The 19,129-nt window shown below is 48.8% G+C and overlaps 3 protein-coding genes across 10 annotated transcripts in view; 1 reads left to right on the plus strand and 2 right to left on the minus strand.

The window, feature by feature from the left end:
* Positions 1-1,395, minus strand: part of aplp2 (amyloid beta (A4) precursor-like protein 2) — a 42,793-nt gene extending 41,398 nt beyond the window's left edge. For 2 of the 3 annotated variants that reach the window (XM_047036361.1, XM_047036360.1), the window contains exon 1: positions 1,107-1,394. In XM_047036361.1, coding sequence (XP_046892317.1) covers positions 1,107-1,178 — 72 coding nt within the window. In that variant the 5' untranslated portion in view covers positions 1,179-1,394. Of the gene's footprint in view, positions 1-1,106 lie in introns of all 3 variants that reach the window. The other variant, XM_047036363.1, reaches the window with a different exon arrangement.
* A 1,694-nt stretch (positions 1,396-3,089) lies between these two features.
* prdm10 (PR domain containing 10) lies at positions 3,090-12,453 on the plus strand. Of its 5 annotated transcripts, none has more exons than XM_047036356.1 (22): positions 3,090-3,416; positions 4,557-4,695; positions 4,876-5,037; positions 5,177-5,236; positions 5,327-5,431; positions 5,557-5,743; positions 5,954-6,195; positions 6,308-6,508; positions 6,673-6,745; positions 6,861-7,099; positions 7,399-7,668; positions 8,032-8,376; positions 8,476-8,631; positions 8,763-8,942; positions 9,073-9,183; positions 9,298-9,498; positions 9,600-9,743; positions 9,877-10,047; positions 10,188-10,322; positions 10,467-10,638; positions 10,845-10,933; positions 11,146-12,453. In XM_047036356.1, exons 2-22 carry the CDS (start codon positions 4,624-4,626, stop codon positions 11,317-11,319), a joined length of 3,489 nt encoding a protein of 1,162 aa, XP_046892312.1. In that variant the 5' UTR covers positions 3,090-3,416; positions 4,557-4,623; the 3' UTR covers positions 11,320-12,453. The 5 variants fall into 5 exon arrangements, with proteins under 5 accessions (XP_046892312.1, XP_046892308.1, XP_046892309.1 ...); XM_047036352.1 differs by having other exon boundaries at positions 3,091-3,416; positions 10,845-10,942; XM_047036353.1 differs by having other exon boundaries at positions 3,091-3,323; positions 10,845-10,942.
* Positions 12,454-13,740: 1,287 nt separating this feature from the next.
* c15h19orf47 (chromosome 15 C19orf47 homolog) lies at positions 13,741-17,936 on the minus strand. Of its 2 annotated transcripts, none has more exons than XM_047036379.1 (8): positions 17,874-17,936; positions 16,766-16,853; positions 16,329-16,443; positions 16,100-16,181; positions 15,847-15,972; positions 15,110-15,184; positions 14,660-14,733; positions 13,741-14,563 (listed from the first exon to the last, which is right to left on the minus strand). In XM_047036379.1, exons 1-8 carry the CDS (start codon positions 17,908-17,910, stop codon positions 14,018-14,020), a joined length of 1,143 nt encoding a protein of 380 aa, XP_046892335.1. In that variant the 5' UTR covers positions 17,911-17,936; the 3' UTR covers positions 13,741-14,017. The 2 variants fall into 2 exon arrangements, with proteins under 2 accessions (XP_046892335.1, XP_046892334.1); XM_047036378.1 differs by having other exon boundaries at positions 15,035-15,184.
* Between the last annotated feature and the right edge of the window lie 1,193 nt (positions 17,937-19,129).

The raw sequence follows: 19,129 nt of genomic DNA on the forward strand, positions 1-19,129 counted from the left end.
TGTCACTATTTTGACAATAGAGGCATAATGTCGCACAGGCACGTCTGTTGTAGAAGTATGGGCCATAAGCCAAACAGCCATGTTGTGAGAAGAAGATTTGGGACAGCAGGTATATGTGCCAAGGCCCTGAGGGTTATCTGGAAAGCTCCCAAGACAAGACACCCAGTGCAGTGTTTCAGGATTCAACCCTCTTTTCTTCTCACGGGCTGTGTTTGGTCTCTCCGTGTCAAATTGATGTATAATTATATGGCATTCTGAATTTGACAGAATATCAAGGCGTAATGGGTGTAAATAGGAGTAATCTTTTGGACTGCTTCAACTACACTATTAAAGCTGTAAAATAAGAAATCCGTGTTCGCAATTAAACTTCGTAAATTCGCGCACACCAGACATGTAGAGTCCGGTCTGCTGAAACAGTCAAATCTAGTGGGTCCTCTGTCTCGTCCATGCTTTATCGTTCGTTAGAAAACATGCTGGCTGGTGGGTTTGAGACGATATATCAAGACACTGGAAGAAAGAGATTTGTGATAGGCTACACGGAGTCCCACCCTGTGTCCCTAAGGCCTGCAAAGGGCTAGCTGCCTTTCATTTGATCTCTGCAGCAACTCCAGCTCAAATCCCTGCAACGTTATAGCCTTCCGGCCCACACATTCCGCTAACATTAACACGCGAAGAACAATTGGTACACAGGTCAATCTAAACTACAGGCAATAATAAATCAGACTGTTTGCTGTTAGCTAGACGACTAACATTTGTAGATGAAGCGTGAAATATTGGGCATATCAAGTGCATAGATCAAAAGTCAAAAAGCCCTCCAAGACCGTGATACAGGAATCCAAAACACCACAGCTCCCATTAGGTTTGGTTATTGTTCTACTATGGAAATCAATATATTGAGTTAAACAATTGTTTTAAGTTCCTTTAGCCTAACTATATCCACGTAATCTGCAAATAGGTTATAGCCTAGGGGACGTTCCAGATTTATTTCAAGGACCTCCGGTAAACAATGTTTACAACTTACCCGCTCAGATTTTTTTTAAGTTTACAAAATACTTGCTTCGAAATAGTCTAAATCTAGGCTATAGATAGTCCTGAACATAACCTACCTCAATGTAGCCGGCCAAAGCTGGAACTACGATGCCCAAAATAAGGACAGATATCGCAGGGACTCGACCCATCTTCCACGATCTCCACTGATACTAGGGCTAAATGTATCCTGGATGTAGGAAAGCTGAACTCCAGAAAGAAAGAACAAATACAGCTAAAATACAATTCAATAATCTCTTCGGTTACACGGAGCTAGTCCAGAGCCTCTTGCTTTCCCGAGATCGACAGTGAATGTGTCACTGGTGTGAGCTAACAGGGAGTGCGTGTTGTGTAGCAAATGTGAACTGTGGAACGCCGCGCGCTTCGGCAACAGAGTTTCAACAACTCCGAACATGGGGCGTGTTGCGCCCCCAGGCGGCTGGTTTTCAGTCCGACCGGATATGAGTCAAGCTGGTAAATGTGGCAATATCTTCTGTTGTCTGCAGTACACAATATATATTTTCAATAAAGAACCTTTCAACAGCGGACTTCAAAAACAGTTTTAACAGTTTAATAAGATTCAACAATAACACAATTCATATGATTGTATTTGGTTGGTTGTCTGTTGGCTCTTGTGAATTCGGTTAGGCACAGAATTAAACCATACAGAATTACACATTTAATTTAGGTTACTGTAGCCTAATCAACTGAAGATAATACAAATGTCCTACTCCCTTCATGGAACAGTACAAAACTGGTCCTAACGAGAATGGAAAGTGGAGTTGAAGCACCTGGTGGGCACATCTAATCAAGACGACAAACACCTTGAGTGTCAAGTTTAAGAAACTGACCCCTCACATGTCTGGTAAAGTCATTAAATAATACCCACAAAAAACAGCAGTCTCAGCGTCAACAGTGAAGAGGGAACCCCAGTGATGCTGGCCATAGGCAGTTTCAACTAAAGAAAAATACCTATCTCAAACTAAATATGAAACAAACAAACAAAAAAAATATATAAATATATATTAGATGGGGAAAAGAACACAGACACGGTACAGAGGAATGTTGGATAAAAAAAGTGTCATGGACAGACAAATGAAAGTTCCAAGTCCTCGGATCACAAAAAACAATATTTGTCGACCAAATAAACAGATGCTGGAGGAGTGCTGGATGCCCCTTGTCCAGTCTGGTGAAGGCCATGTGATAGTCTGAGGGTGCTTAGGTGGGGGTCAAATTGGATTTCTGGACAAGGTAAAGGCATCTTGAAGAAGGGAAGCATTTAACTCAATTTTGCAACACCAAGCCTTGTGGACGGAACTTGATTGGAGCAAATGTTATCCTACAACCGGACAATGACCCAAAGCACAGCTCCAAACTATGCAATAACTCTTTAAGGAGGAAGCAGTCAACTGGTAAACTGAGTCTAATCGTGGCCAGCACAGGCATCAGATCTCAACCCCGTTGTGGGATGTAAGAAGTGCTCATCAAGTGGGAGGTGTTTTTGGAAGCTTGGTGTGACATTTCTTGAGATTACCTTGAAGGACACAATTATTACTTCAACAAAAATCTCGATTTTTAACCTTATCAGTGACTATATGTCCTATTCATTTAGCTATATTTCATAGTCAATCTGATTTCATATATGTAATTGATGTCATAGAAAACAAGGTAATTTATTAGCCAACAGGGTCCTACATGTTTTGCATACAGAATAACAACTGGGTAAATATACAACCTTATAGTCTCTTAGGGACTATCCAAGAACAGTGAAATTAGTACAGTTTACTTACAGTGCCTCAGCAGTTTGGCCTAACAAATTATGAATGTGTTTGTCCATCCTGTAGTGACTATGCATGGTGAAGAATTGTAAATAGTTTTTTTTTCTTTTTAAAGTCAACTCTACAGTAGTTCCTTTTAAATCCAATTTTATTTTTAAAACATTGATTCGGTTTTACAACAAGAAGCCAGATGATTGGATGGCTCGGATCCGTTATTTATTTCTCATTGGTCGGAACAGTTAAGAAAATAAATCAGTTGACGTCCCTGCAAAACAGGGACAGTGAAAATATTTATGACTGGAAACAGATTTTTTTAAATTCACAATTATAGCACAGTTGTGAATTTATAGAGTGTGTGACCACCCAGCTAATGCCTGTAAAAGATTTACTGACAAGACACATTGTATTTCTATTTTGTCACTGAATAACATTCAACCAATCGCAATAGCCCTTCGTGTGTTGCTAAGAAGAATATGGTAATATATGCAATGCAGCCTTCTCTGCAGCTACCATTCTGAGGTAAGAACAAACTTGGACGTTGTCATTAAATTGATCTAAACTCGGAATGATTGGTACATGGGACTCAAAGAAACATTTCCAGAATACCTCTGTGTAAGTGTCAATTCGAAAATCGCAGCTGTATATCTCATTTCTATCAGTTGTAATATACCGCTTTCTTATGGTCTCTTCGAATGTGGTTGTTGTTGTTTAGTCCCACCCAAAATGGAGCCTCTCCTTCCTTGTTCTACAGTAGACTGAAGGCTGGGCTCAACTAGATTGGGGGACGGGTGGGTCTATTTGAAATATTTAGGCTCTTGTGAATTAAAAGACAACTCTATGGAAATTGTTCAACCATATTAACGCGGTGTGTCTGGCTTGTAATGCATTTGTTCAAGGTCGGCCCTACATTATTGTTAAATTTCATAATGCGGGTCTTGCGGTGCAATAAATGCCCGGGTTTCTGCAGCGCCGGTTTTTGTGGTATGGTCCGGTTGGGACTGACAACCTGAGGGGTCAAAACAGGGGGGAAATACATGTACTATTGATGTCGTGAACGACATGTATGGTAACCATTAAAAATAAAAAAAATGTCTATTTTTGCTTCTTGTCGACGCGCGGTGTTGCATTTTTGACACCATTTTCTCGCGCGCTCATCGGTACATTTCGGCCGCGTATTTCTCATACCCCCATTGTGACAAATGTGACCGTTCTTCCCAATAAGCACCATGCGGGGTTATTTTGACTTGAATGGGCTGCAAGAAAGCTAGATTGCCCAACCTGATTCAGTCGATTCAGATTTCAATGTCGTTCATTAATACACACCGTGAATGGCAAATGTAGTATCTCGATATGTCGCCCAATTGTGCTACGAAATAGCTAGCTAGCATAGAGTAACAACTCATGTTAGTCTTGCCAGTACTAACGCTTCAACTCCTTTCTTTCACCATCCAATAGGTTGCACACCTTGCTGGTCAAGGTTAATTAACTTCGTTGCGTATCATGAATAAGATAAAGCTATTATTATTGGCGAGCAAATATTGAATTGAAAGGACATCAATCTTTTTAGATAAAGCAACCTAGTAAGTGCTCACTGATGAAGCAAGACGTCAATATTATTAGATGTTAACCCTTATACCATAGCCACAAGCTACTTCCATGATTATAACCCTCGTAGGTTCATAATTCTCCAGCATGAATGTGATTTGCACTGTTTTTATTATCTCTGTGGCAACCAATCTCTTGGTCACCCAGGAGTTGTGTGACAACAAGGTGACAGGAGGTGACGAGAGCTCATGAACGGCCCTGACGACGTGCTGCCATGGAGACCAAGGAAGAATCGTCCCCTGTGTGGAGTCAGGCATCCAACAATGAATCAGACAACACGACTCAGGTTGGTTTGTCCACGTCAGGTTGTCTGATGAAACGTGATAGCTAAATGCTATGAACGACAACCTGGCGTTCATAGTACCATAAACCGAGTCGGTTAGTCAGTTTAATCAGTACATGTCTGTTTCATGTAGTTATGTGTGCTAAGTGGACGGTTTTCAGCAGAGCAATGTGTTGTTTGCAGGTGCATTTTGAGGGTGGCACTGTGGCCCAGATAGTGTACAGTGAGGACCAGCAGGATCGAGGGCAGCAGCAGGTAGTTTACACAGCTGATGGGAACTCCTACACATCGGTGGAGTCTGCTGAACACACGCTGGTTTACATCCATCCTGCAGATGGCTCACAGGTGAGAAACAGGGAGCACAGCAGGACCAGGCAACACGGAATAGAAGACTTTATTTTTATTGAACTGTTTCTTCAGTCTAACATCGGACACTTGCTATCCATTGTTGCCCTGATTCTGTTTGTGTACTTCCTGCTTTCAGACAGTGTTTGCAGACCAACCACAAGTGGCCTACATACAGCAGGACGGCACAACACAACAGGCAAGTGATTTTATTCTTTTAAAAACGTATACTAGAATCCCTAAATCAGCAACCTGAGCAAGGTTATATCAATTCTCCATGTTGCTGTAGGTGACTGTTTTGCTGCCTAGCGGACAGAACATGAACGCTGCCAACCTGCATGTCCTCAGCAACGTAGCCGAAGCTCCCCAGGCCCTGCTGGAGCCCGTTCCTCAGGTCAGGAGCCCCACTGGCAGCAGGCTGAGGCAGACAGACTCCAGCATATCCTCACGTTCTAGGGTCCAGCGCAGGGGACTCTCTGCCCCCTGGCAGGATGTTGAAGGCATTTCCTGTCTTCGCAGGGGCAGCTGTCTGTGTCAAACTCCCTCCCCAACATGGCCGACATCGAAGAGCAGCCGTCCAGCCCTCTGGGGGCCACAGACTCCACGGAGGATTCCGAAGAGGACGACGAGGACGATGATGAAGATGACTCTGACATGGACGACTGGGAGCCTCGTCAGCCCCAGGCCTTCACCCCTCACAACCTCTGTGAGTGACTCGTTCAACATCCGGAACGATCCTATTCTTGATTTTTGACCGTATAGCGAGTGAGAACAACACCTGACTTTCTCCTCTCTGCTTATTTGTCCCGTTCCAAAATAATCAGTCTGTTACCAACCCCAACCCCTCGCCATCTTTCTGCTGCTCTCTCCTCTAACGACGGCTCTCTCGATGTTTCCTCTCTCCCGCGACACTCAGGGTGTGAAGAGTGTAACAACACCAACCCCTCTGTGTGTCAGAAGCACGGCCCCCTCCACCCCATCCCCAACCGGCCTGTGGTGTCCAAGGCGCGCGCCAGCCTCCCCCTGGTCCTCTACATCGATCGCTTCCTGGGCGGGGTCTTCTCCAAGAGGCGCATCCCCAAGCGCACCCAGTTCGGCCCGGTGGAGGGACCCCTGGTGCCACAGAACGAACTACAGGACCACTACATACAGCTCAAAGCAAGTCCCTTTTCTGGTTTGGAAAAAAAAAAACAGACTCGCTCAAGTCGAGGCGGGCCTACCTGTTTAGTGTGTTTTTCGAGTCTGATTTCTTCTTCGTTGGTTTTCCCAGTTGTGCATGCTGGACGCGGAGAAAGACGGGCAGAAGCCGGAGGACATGTGGGTGGACCTGTCGGACGAGGACAGCTGTAACTGGCTGATGTTTGTGAGGCCTGCTGAGAACCACCTGGAACAGAACCTGGTAGCCTACCAGTACGGCTCTGAGATCTTCTACACCACCATCAAAAACATCCAGCCCAAACAGGAACTGAAGGTAAGGCCACAAGGAGCAAGCACAGTTTCCCATAAAAACACAGTCAAACTGAGATGTGAAGTAACATGTTAGCTGTAGTATAGTAGATAAAGACATATACAGTATTTACAAAATACGATACGTCACCTGACATGTAATGGTGTGAGTCCTGTGTGCTTCCACAGGTGTGGTATGCTGCATCCTACGCAGAGTTTGTCAACCAGAAGGTTCACAACGTCACGGAGGAGGAGCGGAAAGGTGTGTGTGTCCTCTGGTGCTCCACACCACACCTTGCTCAGCCACGTTCAGGTTTACAGGACAGTGGACGGTCCTGTTTTGGTGTTGACTTCGCTCTGCTCTGACCCCCCGCCAGTGTTACGGGAGCAGGAGAAGAACTGGCCGTGTTACGAGTGCAACCGGCGCTTCGTGAGCTCGGAACAGCTGCAGCAGCACCTCAACATGCACGACGACAAGCTGGACTACGTCAGCAAACCGCGGGGGCGTGGCCGAGGCCGAGGCAGGAAGAGGTTCGGCACAGGAAGGAGACCAGGACGGCCGCCCAAATTCATACGCCTGGAGCCTCCTGTTGACACGAGTGTGGATAAGACGGCGGTATGGAGAGACTGTCTGGTTGCTGTCTGCTTAGAGTCTCATCAGTCTGTGTCTGGTTGCTGTCTACTTAGTCTCATCAGTCTGGGTCTGGTTGCTGTCTACTTAGAGTCTCATCAGTCTGGGTCTGGTTGCTGTCTACTTAGTCTCATCAGTCTGTGTCTGGTTGCTGTCTACTTATAGTCTCATCAGTCTGTGTCTGGTTGCTGTCTACTTAAAGTCTCATCAGTCTGTGTTAATAGCCGTTTCTGACCACATCGCTAATTGTCATTTGATTGTAATGGATTTGTCCCTGGCTGTAGGAGATGCTGGGTCTGGCTGTGAAGCTGCCGTCGGAGCAGAGGAGAGACGGGGCCCAGAACGGGCTGAAGGTGGTGGAGCTGGAGGCCGAGGAGGTGGGATCTGAGGCCGAGGCCCAGCTGGATCCCCCCGCGGGGGAAGCGGTCCCGGACCCAGACCCGCCACCCTCCACCACACACCTCCTGGTTCCCGTGAAGGAGGACCCCTCTGCCAGCGGCCAAGCGGACCCCCACCTCACGGCCCAGGACATGCGTCGTGCCAAGAGGATCCGGGTGAGGCTTTCACCTTCTCCCCAGTACTGGATGCTATGTGTGTCTAAGCAGGCCTTAGAGTCTTGTTTCACCGGCATGTTATCTCTCTCTCTCAATACGTGCTTCCCTTAAAGATGGACGCCCAGGTAGGGGCCGGGGAGGATGGCGGGGGGTCAAACCATAACCAAGGTGTCATTCACATGGTGTACATGTTGCCGTGACATCTGAGGGACTTGTCTCCCCCCCTCCCCCCCCACTCCATCCTCCATTGCATCTTCGGTAGCCGCTTCCTGTCTCGACGGGACGCCGCCCGTGTTACCGTCGGTTGGAGCCGGTCGTCCCGTGGTTCTAAATGTGGCCTCCGTCTCTCTCTCCCCATCCCAGAATGCCGCGCTCCAGCACCTCTTCATCAGGAAGTCCTTCCGACCCTTCAAGTGCACCCACTGCGGCAAGGCCTTCCGCGACAAAGACAAGCTGGAGCAGCACCTGCGCGTCCACGCCCGCGACGCCTACGCCTTCACCTGCCACGTGTGCAGCAAGAGCTTCGCCAGCGACGCCGCCTTCGAGGAGCACCTGCTGCTGCACTCGGAGCACCGCACCTTCTCCTGCCTCTTCTGCACCGACACCTTCGACCGACTGGACCTGCTCAAGGACCACGTGGGCGTCCACGCCGTCAACGGCTGCTTCTCATGCCCCTCCTGCCGAAAGAGCTTCACCGACTTCATCCAGGTGAGGGAAGGGGGACGCTCTGGGTGGGTGTGTGTGAAGGGGTTGGAGCTGGTTGTCTCGCTGTGCGACTGACCGAATGGGCCCGCGGGTCTCTCCCAGGTGAAGAAGCACGTTCGCTGTTTCCACTCTGAGAAGATCTTCCAGTGTCCGGAGTGCGATAAGGCCTTCTGCAGGCCGGACAAGCTGCGCCTGCACATGCTGCGGCACTCAGACCGCAAGGACTTCCTTTGCTCCACCTGTGGCAAGCAGTTCAAGGTGAGGGGGGCGGCCACAACAACAAAAAAACGCACGGCTGGATTGTTGTGTTTAGAGTTCAGGCTTCAGAGGTGTGTCTCCGTCCCTGTTGTGTTTTTGACGTGTCTTCCCCTCCGGCGGTCCCCCCTCAGAGGAAGGACAAACTCCGGGAGCACATGCAGCGCATGCACAACCCCGAGCGGGAGGCTAAGAAGGCGGACAGGGTCCACCGCTCCAAGGCTCTCAAGCTGAAGGTGCCCACCACCGATTTCGAGAGCTTCATGTTCAAGTGCCGAGTCTGCATGATGGGGTTCAGACGCAGGGGGATGCTGGTGAGTCGCAGGCCTCTTCCATCAACCTGGTAACACACACACACACATACACACATACAGACAGGCACACTGAAAGACACACACACACAGAGACAGAGAGAACATTTTCAACCTCTGACCCCGTGCGCAGGTAAACCATCTTTCCAAGCGCCACCCGGAGATGCGCATCGATGACGTTCCGGAGCTCACCCTGCCCATCATCAAGCCCAACAGAGACTACTTCTGCCAGTACTGCGACAAGGTCCGCATCCCCCCACACCGCCCCCTCAACACATGGAGCCCACTCAATCACAAACTGACCTTTTTCAACATTTTAATAGACAGCTGTCTCCTGTTGTTGGTCGTGTACCTCCAGGTGTACAAGAGTGCCAGTAAGAGGAAGGCCCACATCCTGAAAAACCACCCGGGGGCGGAGCTTCCTCCCAGCATCCGCAAGCTCCGCCCAGCCGGCCCCGGGGAGCCCGACCCCATGCTGAGCACTCACACCCAGCTGACGGGCACCATCGCCACGGCGCCCGTCTGTTGCCCGCACTGCGCCAAGCAGTACAGCAGTAAGGTGGGCAGCCCACCAACCTAGAAGACACCTCATTGGTCGAAGGCGGGAGAGATTTGGATGTGATGTTAGTTTACCTTGTGTGTGTTTTTTTGGGGGGACAGACGAAGATGGTCCAGCACATTCGGAAGAAGCACCCAGAGTACACCCAGCTAGCCAGCACCATGCAGGCGCCCCTCACCGCCGCCGTCATCAGCAGCGCGCCGGCCATCATCCCCACTGACGGAAGCTCCGCAGAGGCCGTGGTGGTGAGAGGGGGCCCCCGGACAAATATTGATCACAAATAATTGATCGGTGATGCTAAGCTTCTGGCTGCGCAGTAAATGACAGGATAGTGAAGTGATCTGTGTCGCCCCCCCCCCCCCCCCCCCCCTGACCCAGACGACAGACCTGCTGACCCAGGCCATGACGGAGCTGTCCCAGACGCTCACCACAGACTACCGCACGGCCCAGGGAGACTACCAGAGGATCCAGTACATCCCCGTGTCGCAGGCCGGAGGGGGCCTGGCCCAGCCCCAGCACATCCAGCTCCAGGTGGTCCAGGTGGCGCCGGTAAGACCCAGAGCGGCCGCTTTGTCTTGTTGACCTCCTCTTTCCTCCAACCCGGCCCCTCTCTCTCTCTCTGTCTCTCTGTCTCTCTCTCGGTCTGCACCCCTGATAAAGCTGCTCTGACGCCCTGTCTCGTGTCGCAGGCTTCGCCTCACTCCCAGCACTCCACGGTGGATGTGAGCCAGTTGCACGACCCTCACGGCTACAGCCAGCACTCCATCCAGGTGCAGCACATCCAGGTGGCTGAGCCCTCAGGGACTGGTCAAGGAGCCACCCAGGTACACCAGCTCTCTCCCGCTTTCTCTCTCTCTTTCTGTGAATCAGAACAGCTTTTACCTCAGGTAGTTTGTTCACGACAGGAACAGCAGGGAGCATAAGAGACACCCACGCTAACCCGTCGATCCCCTGCCCCGCCCCGCTAGGTGACCGGTCAGCCCCTAAGCCCCGCCTCCCAGCAGGCGTCCCAGGAGCTGAGCCCCGCGCAGCTGACCCCGGTGACCCTGGCCCAGAGCCACACCCTCCAGACCCCCTCCACCCAGCAGGGGGCAGTGCAGCACACGTACATCCCTGGGAACTGGAACTATCGAGGCTACCGTGAGTTTCTCCCCCCCTCCCAATACAACCAATACTATACCAATACAACACCAATACAACCCTAAAGTAACTCCCACTCCTACATTACAAATAAACAAAACCCGACCAGCAGAATGCACGGCTCTCATACAGGCTCTCATACAGACCGGGTTACTCTGTTCAGATGGCCTCGTGTTGACCTCTTGTCGTCCTCCTCCTCTCCCCAGCCTCTGAGATCCAGATGATGGCTCTCCCTCACACCCAGTATGTGATCGCTGAGGCCAGCACCCCGGTCACCGGAGTCAACAGTGGCCAGGTGAAGACGGTGAGCGAGGAAAGGCTGTGTCATCCCGTGTGACATGTAGTTGTCCTATACAGTATATAAGATGCATGTTTGCTCAGTCAATCGTTTACTGGTGGTGTAAGAAAGCTTTTTTTTGTTTTATCTGTGCGGCATCTAACTGATCCTGATCTTTGCCTGTGTGTATTGTCTCGTGTGTGTGTGTGTGTGTGTGTGTGTGTGTGTAGACTCACTATGTGATTTCAGACGGCCAGGCTGAACTGGAATCCAAACAGACCCAAAGCTCCACCCAGGTACACACAGAACACCTCGAATCAACCAATCAGCAAGCCCCCACGCAGTACATCATCACCACAACCACCAATGGAAACGCTAGTGAAGTTCACATCACCAAACCCTGACCTCCATCAATACCTCAGCCCTGTTAATCCTGTAAGGCTGCTTTTGCATGCATCCCATGTCAACTCACACACACACACACACACATCAGCGCACATACACAATGCACAAACGCACAGTAAACATACATACATGCACAAACCCGAGTTTGGCTCGACCAGACATATGAGGGTGTTGACTAACACTGCTTAGATTTTTTTTTTTACGAGTCTCTAATTTATTGTTGATTAGAGACGGAAGGATAAGAGAACGAGTTTTAGTTCGCATTTTTGGAATCTGAGAACACGTGCATGCCCTGTCACGGGTGTTCCAGACGTCGAGAGGAAAAAAACACTGGAAAGCTTTGATGTTTCTAAGATCTTTTTTGAAACCACAGAAGCTGTGAAAGGACGCACACCCCCTTGTCACTTCCCCCTGCAGAGATCAGGTGATCAAATCTCATGGCTGTCCAACACATCAAATCAATGTTTCTCATATGTTGTACTTTGGGATTGGATAATCACATTCTTTGATAAATTGCAACATGCTTGATCGGAATGAACAATCAAGAAGTTTTTTTCTCTCCTATGAAAGACACCGCTAGGAGAAGACTACATTTTCTGAACTGAATTGCCATTCATTTGATTACACTTTTACAGGTGTGATGAGCGAATAAGTAGTTGTGGCCAATAGTGGTGTTTTTTCCCCTAGTCTGGACAGGAATAGTATTTTGTTGAACATTCCTAACCTAGACAGGGTTCCACATTCCAATGGAATTGAACAATTCTTAGATGATGCCACTGATCAGAACATTCTGAGAACCGTAGCCATCCAGCACACAGAGACAACCGTTATGTTACTATTTGAGAATTCTTATCTGATCGCCGTTTGCCAACTCGACACTCTCTGGACAGCTGAACGTTTTCCTTTGCACACAGTGCTTAGCACCAGACCTAGGTAGCTGTGCATCTTCACCACCTAAAGTGAAGATGTGTCCTTATTTATATAAATCAGTCTGTGAGAATGGACTTGTATAATGTAAAATATAGCTGTAATATTGAAGAGAATAGTTTCCTTGTGTACAGTGATTCCCATATTGTTGCAGGTAAACTCGTCCTGTTGTCCTTGTGTGGAAAAATTAAAAGTATTTTATATCTGTACAGTGTCTTTGTGTTTAGTTAGGGTTTTTCCACCTTACATTTTGAGTCATTCCCGTGTCCTAGCTTCGTTTCACACTGATAGATGACTTAAGATCACTAACCATTTCTCAAAATCAGATATCGAATAGTTGAAAAAAGATGAGGCTAATGACGTTTAAGTGCATCTGAGATAAGAGGAATCTACTCCCAGCTGTTTAGGACACTGGAACATCTAAATAACAATCATGAAACCAAATGAGTCACAATCTTTCTTCCGTTTTTATTCGTAGAAGTACATGTTCCCCAAGAATCCATAATTTGTTGCTTCTTTCCAACAACAACAACCGCACAATGTGTTTTTATCCATTGATTTCCATTTCCTTAAAATCTGTACAGTGTAGCAAAGTTCCCCGGTGAAGTTTACAAAAGGCAAATACAAAGTCTCAAAGGGACGTATCCAGGTGCTTGGTCCTATGGGGGGGTTCTGTACCGGGTTATCTATGACAAACCAGGGACCTCCACACTTGGGAGAGACTTAAGTGTTCCTATCAGGCATAGAAATACATAGTGTACAGCAACCCTGCTTTCTGACTAAGTGTATCCTACTAAATCTAAACACTGATTATCTGAACTCAAGCGTGAGGATGTAGGAAATGTTTGTGGGGGTGATATGGTTTGAAGGAAGGGCTCAGGCGGTGAGTGTTCTCTGTGTGAGTTTGATCTCGTACTGGGGTTACACGAGCTGTAAGAAACTTCTACTGAGGCTGTGCTGTTGCTGTTCTGAGGGCAGTGGAGCATTCAGCGTGGCACATCTATGTTAGCGTACAGTGGAATGATTCCAACCCTAGACAGGATTTATGACATGAGCTTTCTCAACACAACCTTTCTGTACACAACTGTGGCACACAGCATCGAGGTCCTAACAGACCAACTTTGACCTATCGTCACGTCGACGGCTTGGCTTTGGAGAACGAACATGAACTAACGCGATATGCTAAGGTCAACCCCACAACCCTTTTTGATAGCCAATCAACTTTGGATATGCTCTGTCCTATGTCATCAACATGCAACATTATTTCACCTTCCTGTAGGAGTGGGGAATGGAGCAGCTTCAAACCTTGCGTGAAGGTATATGAGGTTCACACAACACACATCTTGGTGGCTTGGTGAATGTCATGCCTTAAAATTACGCTATAACACAATAGAATAATTTAGGAATAGTTATGTGGGGTTTACAGCGCCCTGTTGTAACAACAGCAAAGGGGGAAAGGTGCCCACCCTTGCAAAGCAGCTGGAGTGTCAGGATATCCTGTCTGAATAATGACTCCTCTGTGTTTCACACTGGAGAATCCCAGTAGCCCTGGTACTGTAACTACAAACTTCCCTTCAATAAACTCAACTGCAGAGTCTGACTGCAACTTTTCACTTACGCAGGAGGGCTGTAGTGTCCATCTGGAAACCCTTAAAACGGTTAATAACGTGACCCCTTTCATCGTGCCCCATGTATGCAAGGATGGATATAAAACCAGAAGTTATTAAAAACAGTTACAAACTAAGTCTAACCGACGACGTGTGGGAGGCCTTAGGTCTTCTTGCTGCCCAGTCTCTTGAAGACACTGACCGACCCGACGTCCATCTGAGCCCCCAGGCAGTCCCCCCCTCCCCCTCCTACACTGGAGCTGCTGCTGCTGACCTTGGGGCTGGCCGGGGCGGGCCGTACCTGGGCCTTGGGTTTGGTGCTGGTCACCCGGCTGTCCTGGGTGTCGGTGGGCTGAGGGGAGGCAGGTGCTCCTGGGTGTGTGTTGGGGGGCTTCCCCAGTCTCTGGAGCACACTGAGCTTGGCAGGGGGGAGGCTGTCTGGAGAGGAAGAGGGGGAGGAGGCTGGGGACTCGCAGGCGGGCACTTTGAACTTGGCCCCCAGGCGTCGCAGTGTGGTGGGCGCCGGTTTGGGGGTGGCGGGTTTCTTCATGGAGAGAGTGGGGCCCTTTAGAACACCTGCGTACTGGAGGACTGATCCCTCCCCGTCACTATCATCCTCCTCCGCGTCAACATCCATTTCATCCGTGTGGGCCTTCTCCTCGTCCTCCTCTTCATCCGCTCTGCCCAGGCGGCTGAACACACCTGTGGCCTGTAGAAGGAGGGAGCATTAGCACACGGTCACACCACCGGGACACACACACACACACAAATGTACACACAGATATCTAAAATGTCAAGGACTCGCCTTGCTGCTGCTAGTGGTTGTGTCTGCTTTGGACTCTGCTCCGAGCCGTTCAAATACAGAGGTCCGTTTCATCCCTTTGTGTGGCAGAGAGAGGAGAGAGAGAGGGAGAAAGAAAAAAAACGGAATTAAAAACAGAACTTTAAAAGCAAGGAAGGTGCCGGAACCGTTTGGTGAGGGATGCCTCCCCCCACAGCAGGAAAAGAAAGACAGATCCCAGGCCTTGTTGCAGTTTGTGTTTGAACCAACTCTCCAGGCATTGTATGGTTGCAGTGTTTGGGTTACAAGCAGGCAGTGGGTGAGTCAGTAGCAAGCAGGTGGGCAGTGAATGGTTGGGGTGAGTGGATGGGGACGACCAGGCCACTGGGTAAGGCCTACCTTTGGTGTCCTGCTGGGCCAGGATGCGGCGTGTGCGTGCCGTGGTGCCTTTGGGCATGTTGATGATGTACTTGCCTTCCATCTCCGCTGTCACCCGCCGGCGCTTCACCACCGGCACGCCGTTCCCTTCGTCTGCTGCTCGACTTAGGACTGACCACACAGGACAGGAGACAGGGTCAGGAAAGGAGAGGGGGTCAGGGGAGGAGAGGAGGTCAGGAGAGGAGACGGGGTCAGGAGACGGGGTCAGGAGACGGGGTCAGGAGACGGGGTCAGGAGACGGGGTCAGGAGACGAGACGGGGTCAGGAGACGAGACGGGGTCAGGAGACGAGACGGGGTCAGGAGGGGAGACGGGGTCAGGAGGGGAGACGGGGTCAGGAGGGGAGACGGGGTCAGGAGGGGAGACGGGGTCAGGAGGGGAGACGGGGTCAGGAGGGGAGACGGGGTCAGGAGGGGAGACGGGGTCAGGAGGGGAGACGGGGTCAGGAGAGGAGACGGGGTCAGGAGGGGAGACGGGGTCAGGAGAGGAGACGGGGTCAGGAGGGGAGACGGGGTCAGGAGAGGAGACGGGGTCAGGAGAGGAGACGGGGTCAGGAGGGGAGACGGGGTCAGGAGAGGAGACGGGGTCAGGAGAGGAGACGGGGTCAGGAGGGGAGACGGGGTCAGGAGAGGAGACGGGGTCAGGAGGGGAGACAGGGTCAGGAGAGGAGACGGGGTCAGGAGAGGAGACGGGGTCAGGAGAGGAAGGGTTAGACGGTGGACAGGGGCAGACAGAGAGAGGGGGGTGAGCAAGGCAGACGACCAGGGTAATTACCTGCTTTGCTACTCTTGCTGGCCTGTTTGTTGGACACCGTCACGGAGAGGCGGTTGTCAGGACGACGGACTGGAGTGCTAGGCGGGGATTCTCGACTCAAGGCGTTGGCAATCATCCGTGTGGCAGCTGAGAAGAGTGATGTAAAGGAAGAGTTGGGATGGGGAAATACTACATCATTCTAATGGCACTCATAGTTTCTATATGGACATATAGTTTGAGATTTAACGTCGAGTCGGCAGTAGTTAATGCTCACGGGTATTGGCAGTTCTTCGGAGTTCGGCCTTAACACTGGTCTGTCCTGAGGTGATTGCCTCAGTGGCCATCTTGCACATGTCCTTGAGATAACAAGAGAAAAAGAGTTGAGGTTGTTTTACAGCTGCTGCTGTCAGACCTAGACCTTCGCCAACGTGTTACAATAAGTCCTGAAGGTGAAATCAGAGCGTGCGAGGTGAGCTGCAGCGTTACATCCCATCATCACTCACCTGTCTGTAGACTTGTTTGGCGTGTTTAAGGATGCCGATGATGTCACCGATGACTGTGATTCCGAGGTCCATCATGATCTCCTTACTCAGGTCCATCAGCATGTTTTTCTGGATCCTGCAGGTAAGAGGGGAGGATCAATACTCCCCTGTTCTAGAACCTTAAGACGGATGTCTAACACTGGATGTGTTCCGTAGAAGGTCCTATGTGTAGTCTATTTAACCTGGTGCTATACATCAGTGGTTCTCAATCCTGGTCCTCGGGACCCCCTGCCCTGCATGTTTTAAATGTTTCCCTGCTCCAACACACCTGATTCAAATAAATGGGCCTGATAACAACCCATTAATTTGAATCAGGTGTGTTTGAGGAGGGAAACGTCTAAAACGTGCAGGGCAGGGGGTCCCGAGGACCAGGATTGAGAACTACTGCTATACATTACCTGTTGTCCACAAAAGACACTGCATAGTTAACAGCCAGGCCAGCCGGGATCCCAGCATCTATAAAAAACTGGATCCATTCTGAGGTGGCTGTTAAGACAAGAAAACACAATACAGCACAGTTTAAACTTAACTTCCTGATACATTTAGTAGATGTTCTAATCCAGAGCGATTGACACTAAGTACAGAGACATTCTCCCCGTGGAAAGTACACAACGTCATTTGGCACGGCCGGAAATCGGCAACCTTTTGATTAATAGCCTGATTCCCTAACCGCTCAGACATCTGACCCCGTCCTGATACCATCCAGATACAATGATCCATAGCCCAAAGGGCAGGGGTAGGCCTTATTCCTCAGGGACAGCACGCAGAAGGCAGACAACAGATGCTCTACCCGGCCAGCTGGGTGGGATATTTATAAAACCATGATGGAAAGTCTTACTGCAGGAGTGAAATTCCACAGGCGGTTGAGAGCGACAGCCCTAACAGTTAACTTCAGCTGGTGGGTTGTTTTGATGTTGACTAGACCATCAAAGTTGACGAGATTGTCGTAAATATGACTAATTGTTCGTTAACCCCGAAAGTCCACCCACCAAGTTGAGTCATAGATTTGCTAACGTTCCATCATACTTTAATTGAGAGTCATTCGTGAATCGTGGTGTGGCGGTGCACGTTCATTCATTTTGGTGGAGACATGCTAACCTGCTAGCAACATGTTCCAGTAGCTGCCTCGCTAACATAAATGTAGCTACCTAGCATAACTATATTAGCCTCCCAAAACATAACTTTGCACTATTGTTGCAATTCGCCCAAAGTACTATTACTAGTCGTATTGTTTTGAAAGATGAATCTAGTTCATCGTAAAGCTACAGTTAGCAAGCCAGATAGCTACGCTAGTACGCTAACTGGCTTCCTAGTATTAGTAGGAGGGAAAAAGCCACTGGCTGCTAACACGGGTATCATTTTTCGCCTGAAATCCATTGAGCATGGATACACATTAAACAAGAATCCTGAATATGCGTATATAAATATGAGTAATAAAATAAATCGTGATAAACAATGCCAAATCAAGGCAACTTTACACGCTATCAGGGCTACCAAATCACTGACCTGTTGTAACGGACGCCATGTTTATTGACAGCTGCATCCGGCTCCACCGGAAAACCTGCCAACAATCGGGACGTGGAGTTGGCCGCTAGAGTGCAGCACAAGCCAAACTGATATATTTTCAAAGCCATCAAATGGAGAATCCATATTCTAGTATACACAAGTAATGCATGAACACAAACGCACTATCACAATGTTCACGAATTACTGCTGTTTAATGACTGCATGTTCTCTTCAATAAATTGTAAATAAGTTCACTGTTTCAGGAGGGAAGGCTTGCCCTCTGAGCCTTTAGACACAGCAAATCTACAGAGACGAAACCCCCCCCCCTTAAGCCAATCAAAACGAGAAACGAAAGGAAGATGTCGACCAAAGCAGCGAAATGACTAAATATTGTTGTTTAATCTGGTCAAGAAGTTGAAAAAATAGAGGGATAGGGTAAAGCAACGTGGCTTGTAGGAAACGTCATTGGTTCATCTGGTCCCGAAAAAACATCCACCTATCATCATGTTTTAAGTTGAATAGAAAATCTATCAATCTGAAACTGATGAAAGAGAAGAAAGATATAAAACAGAAAACCCATTACACAAAAGTGCAACTTTTCGTTACATTTACTGTCACACACATAATTTGTTTTTTAGAAAAGGCATTAGGATTAGAGATCAATGGTGGTTTTTGTTAGACGAAAGTGTCACCACACAACAGCAACATGTCACAAACCATTAAAGTATACGTATATTAAGTGCATCTGAGGATCTTTCTCCAAAATAACCTTCACTTAATTTTACTGTGATCATGTAAATAGATCTCAGTAAGCAAAACACATGAGGAAATATACAGAGTTTCTGTGAAGTTGTGCTGAGAGATGCAGCCTGGGCGGGAGGCAGCTCTTCAGGTGATCTGCTACATGTACTGTATATCTAAGAGGATGGCTGTATTGCATTTCATATCTTCACTATAGTTCAAAATCAACCATCTATCTGACCAGCACGTCAGACCTACTTGACACGCACTGTGTTCTGTTTAGTCACACATTTGTTTGTCATTTGAACAAGCAATGAGTCAATTATTAATTGTGTTAAAGCATCAGAATTAGGGTCACTTGGTCAATATTCATATTCTCTCCCTCTGCCATCCTGGCTGTTCGTGTCTGTCTGAGTCCGATTCAGTCTAAAACTGTTTCTGCATCTCAGTGTAGGATGCTAACAACTTCTCTGAGAATTCCAGAGTGCTAAGTTGATGTTCCAGGTATCCGGACT

Source organism: Hypomesus transpacificus, chromosome 15, assembly GCF_021917145.1.
Source record: "Hypomesus transpacificus isolate Combined female chromosome 15, fHypTra1, whole genome shotgun sequence".
NCBI lineage: Eukaryota > Metazoa > Chordata > Actinopteri > Osmeriformes > Osmeridae > Hypomesus > Hypomesus transpacificus.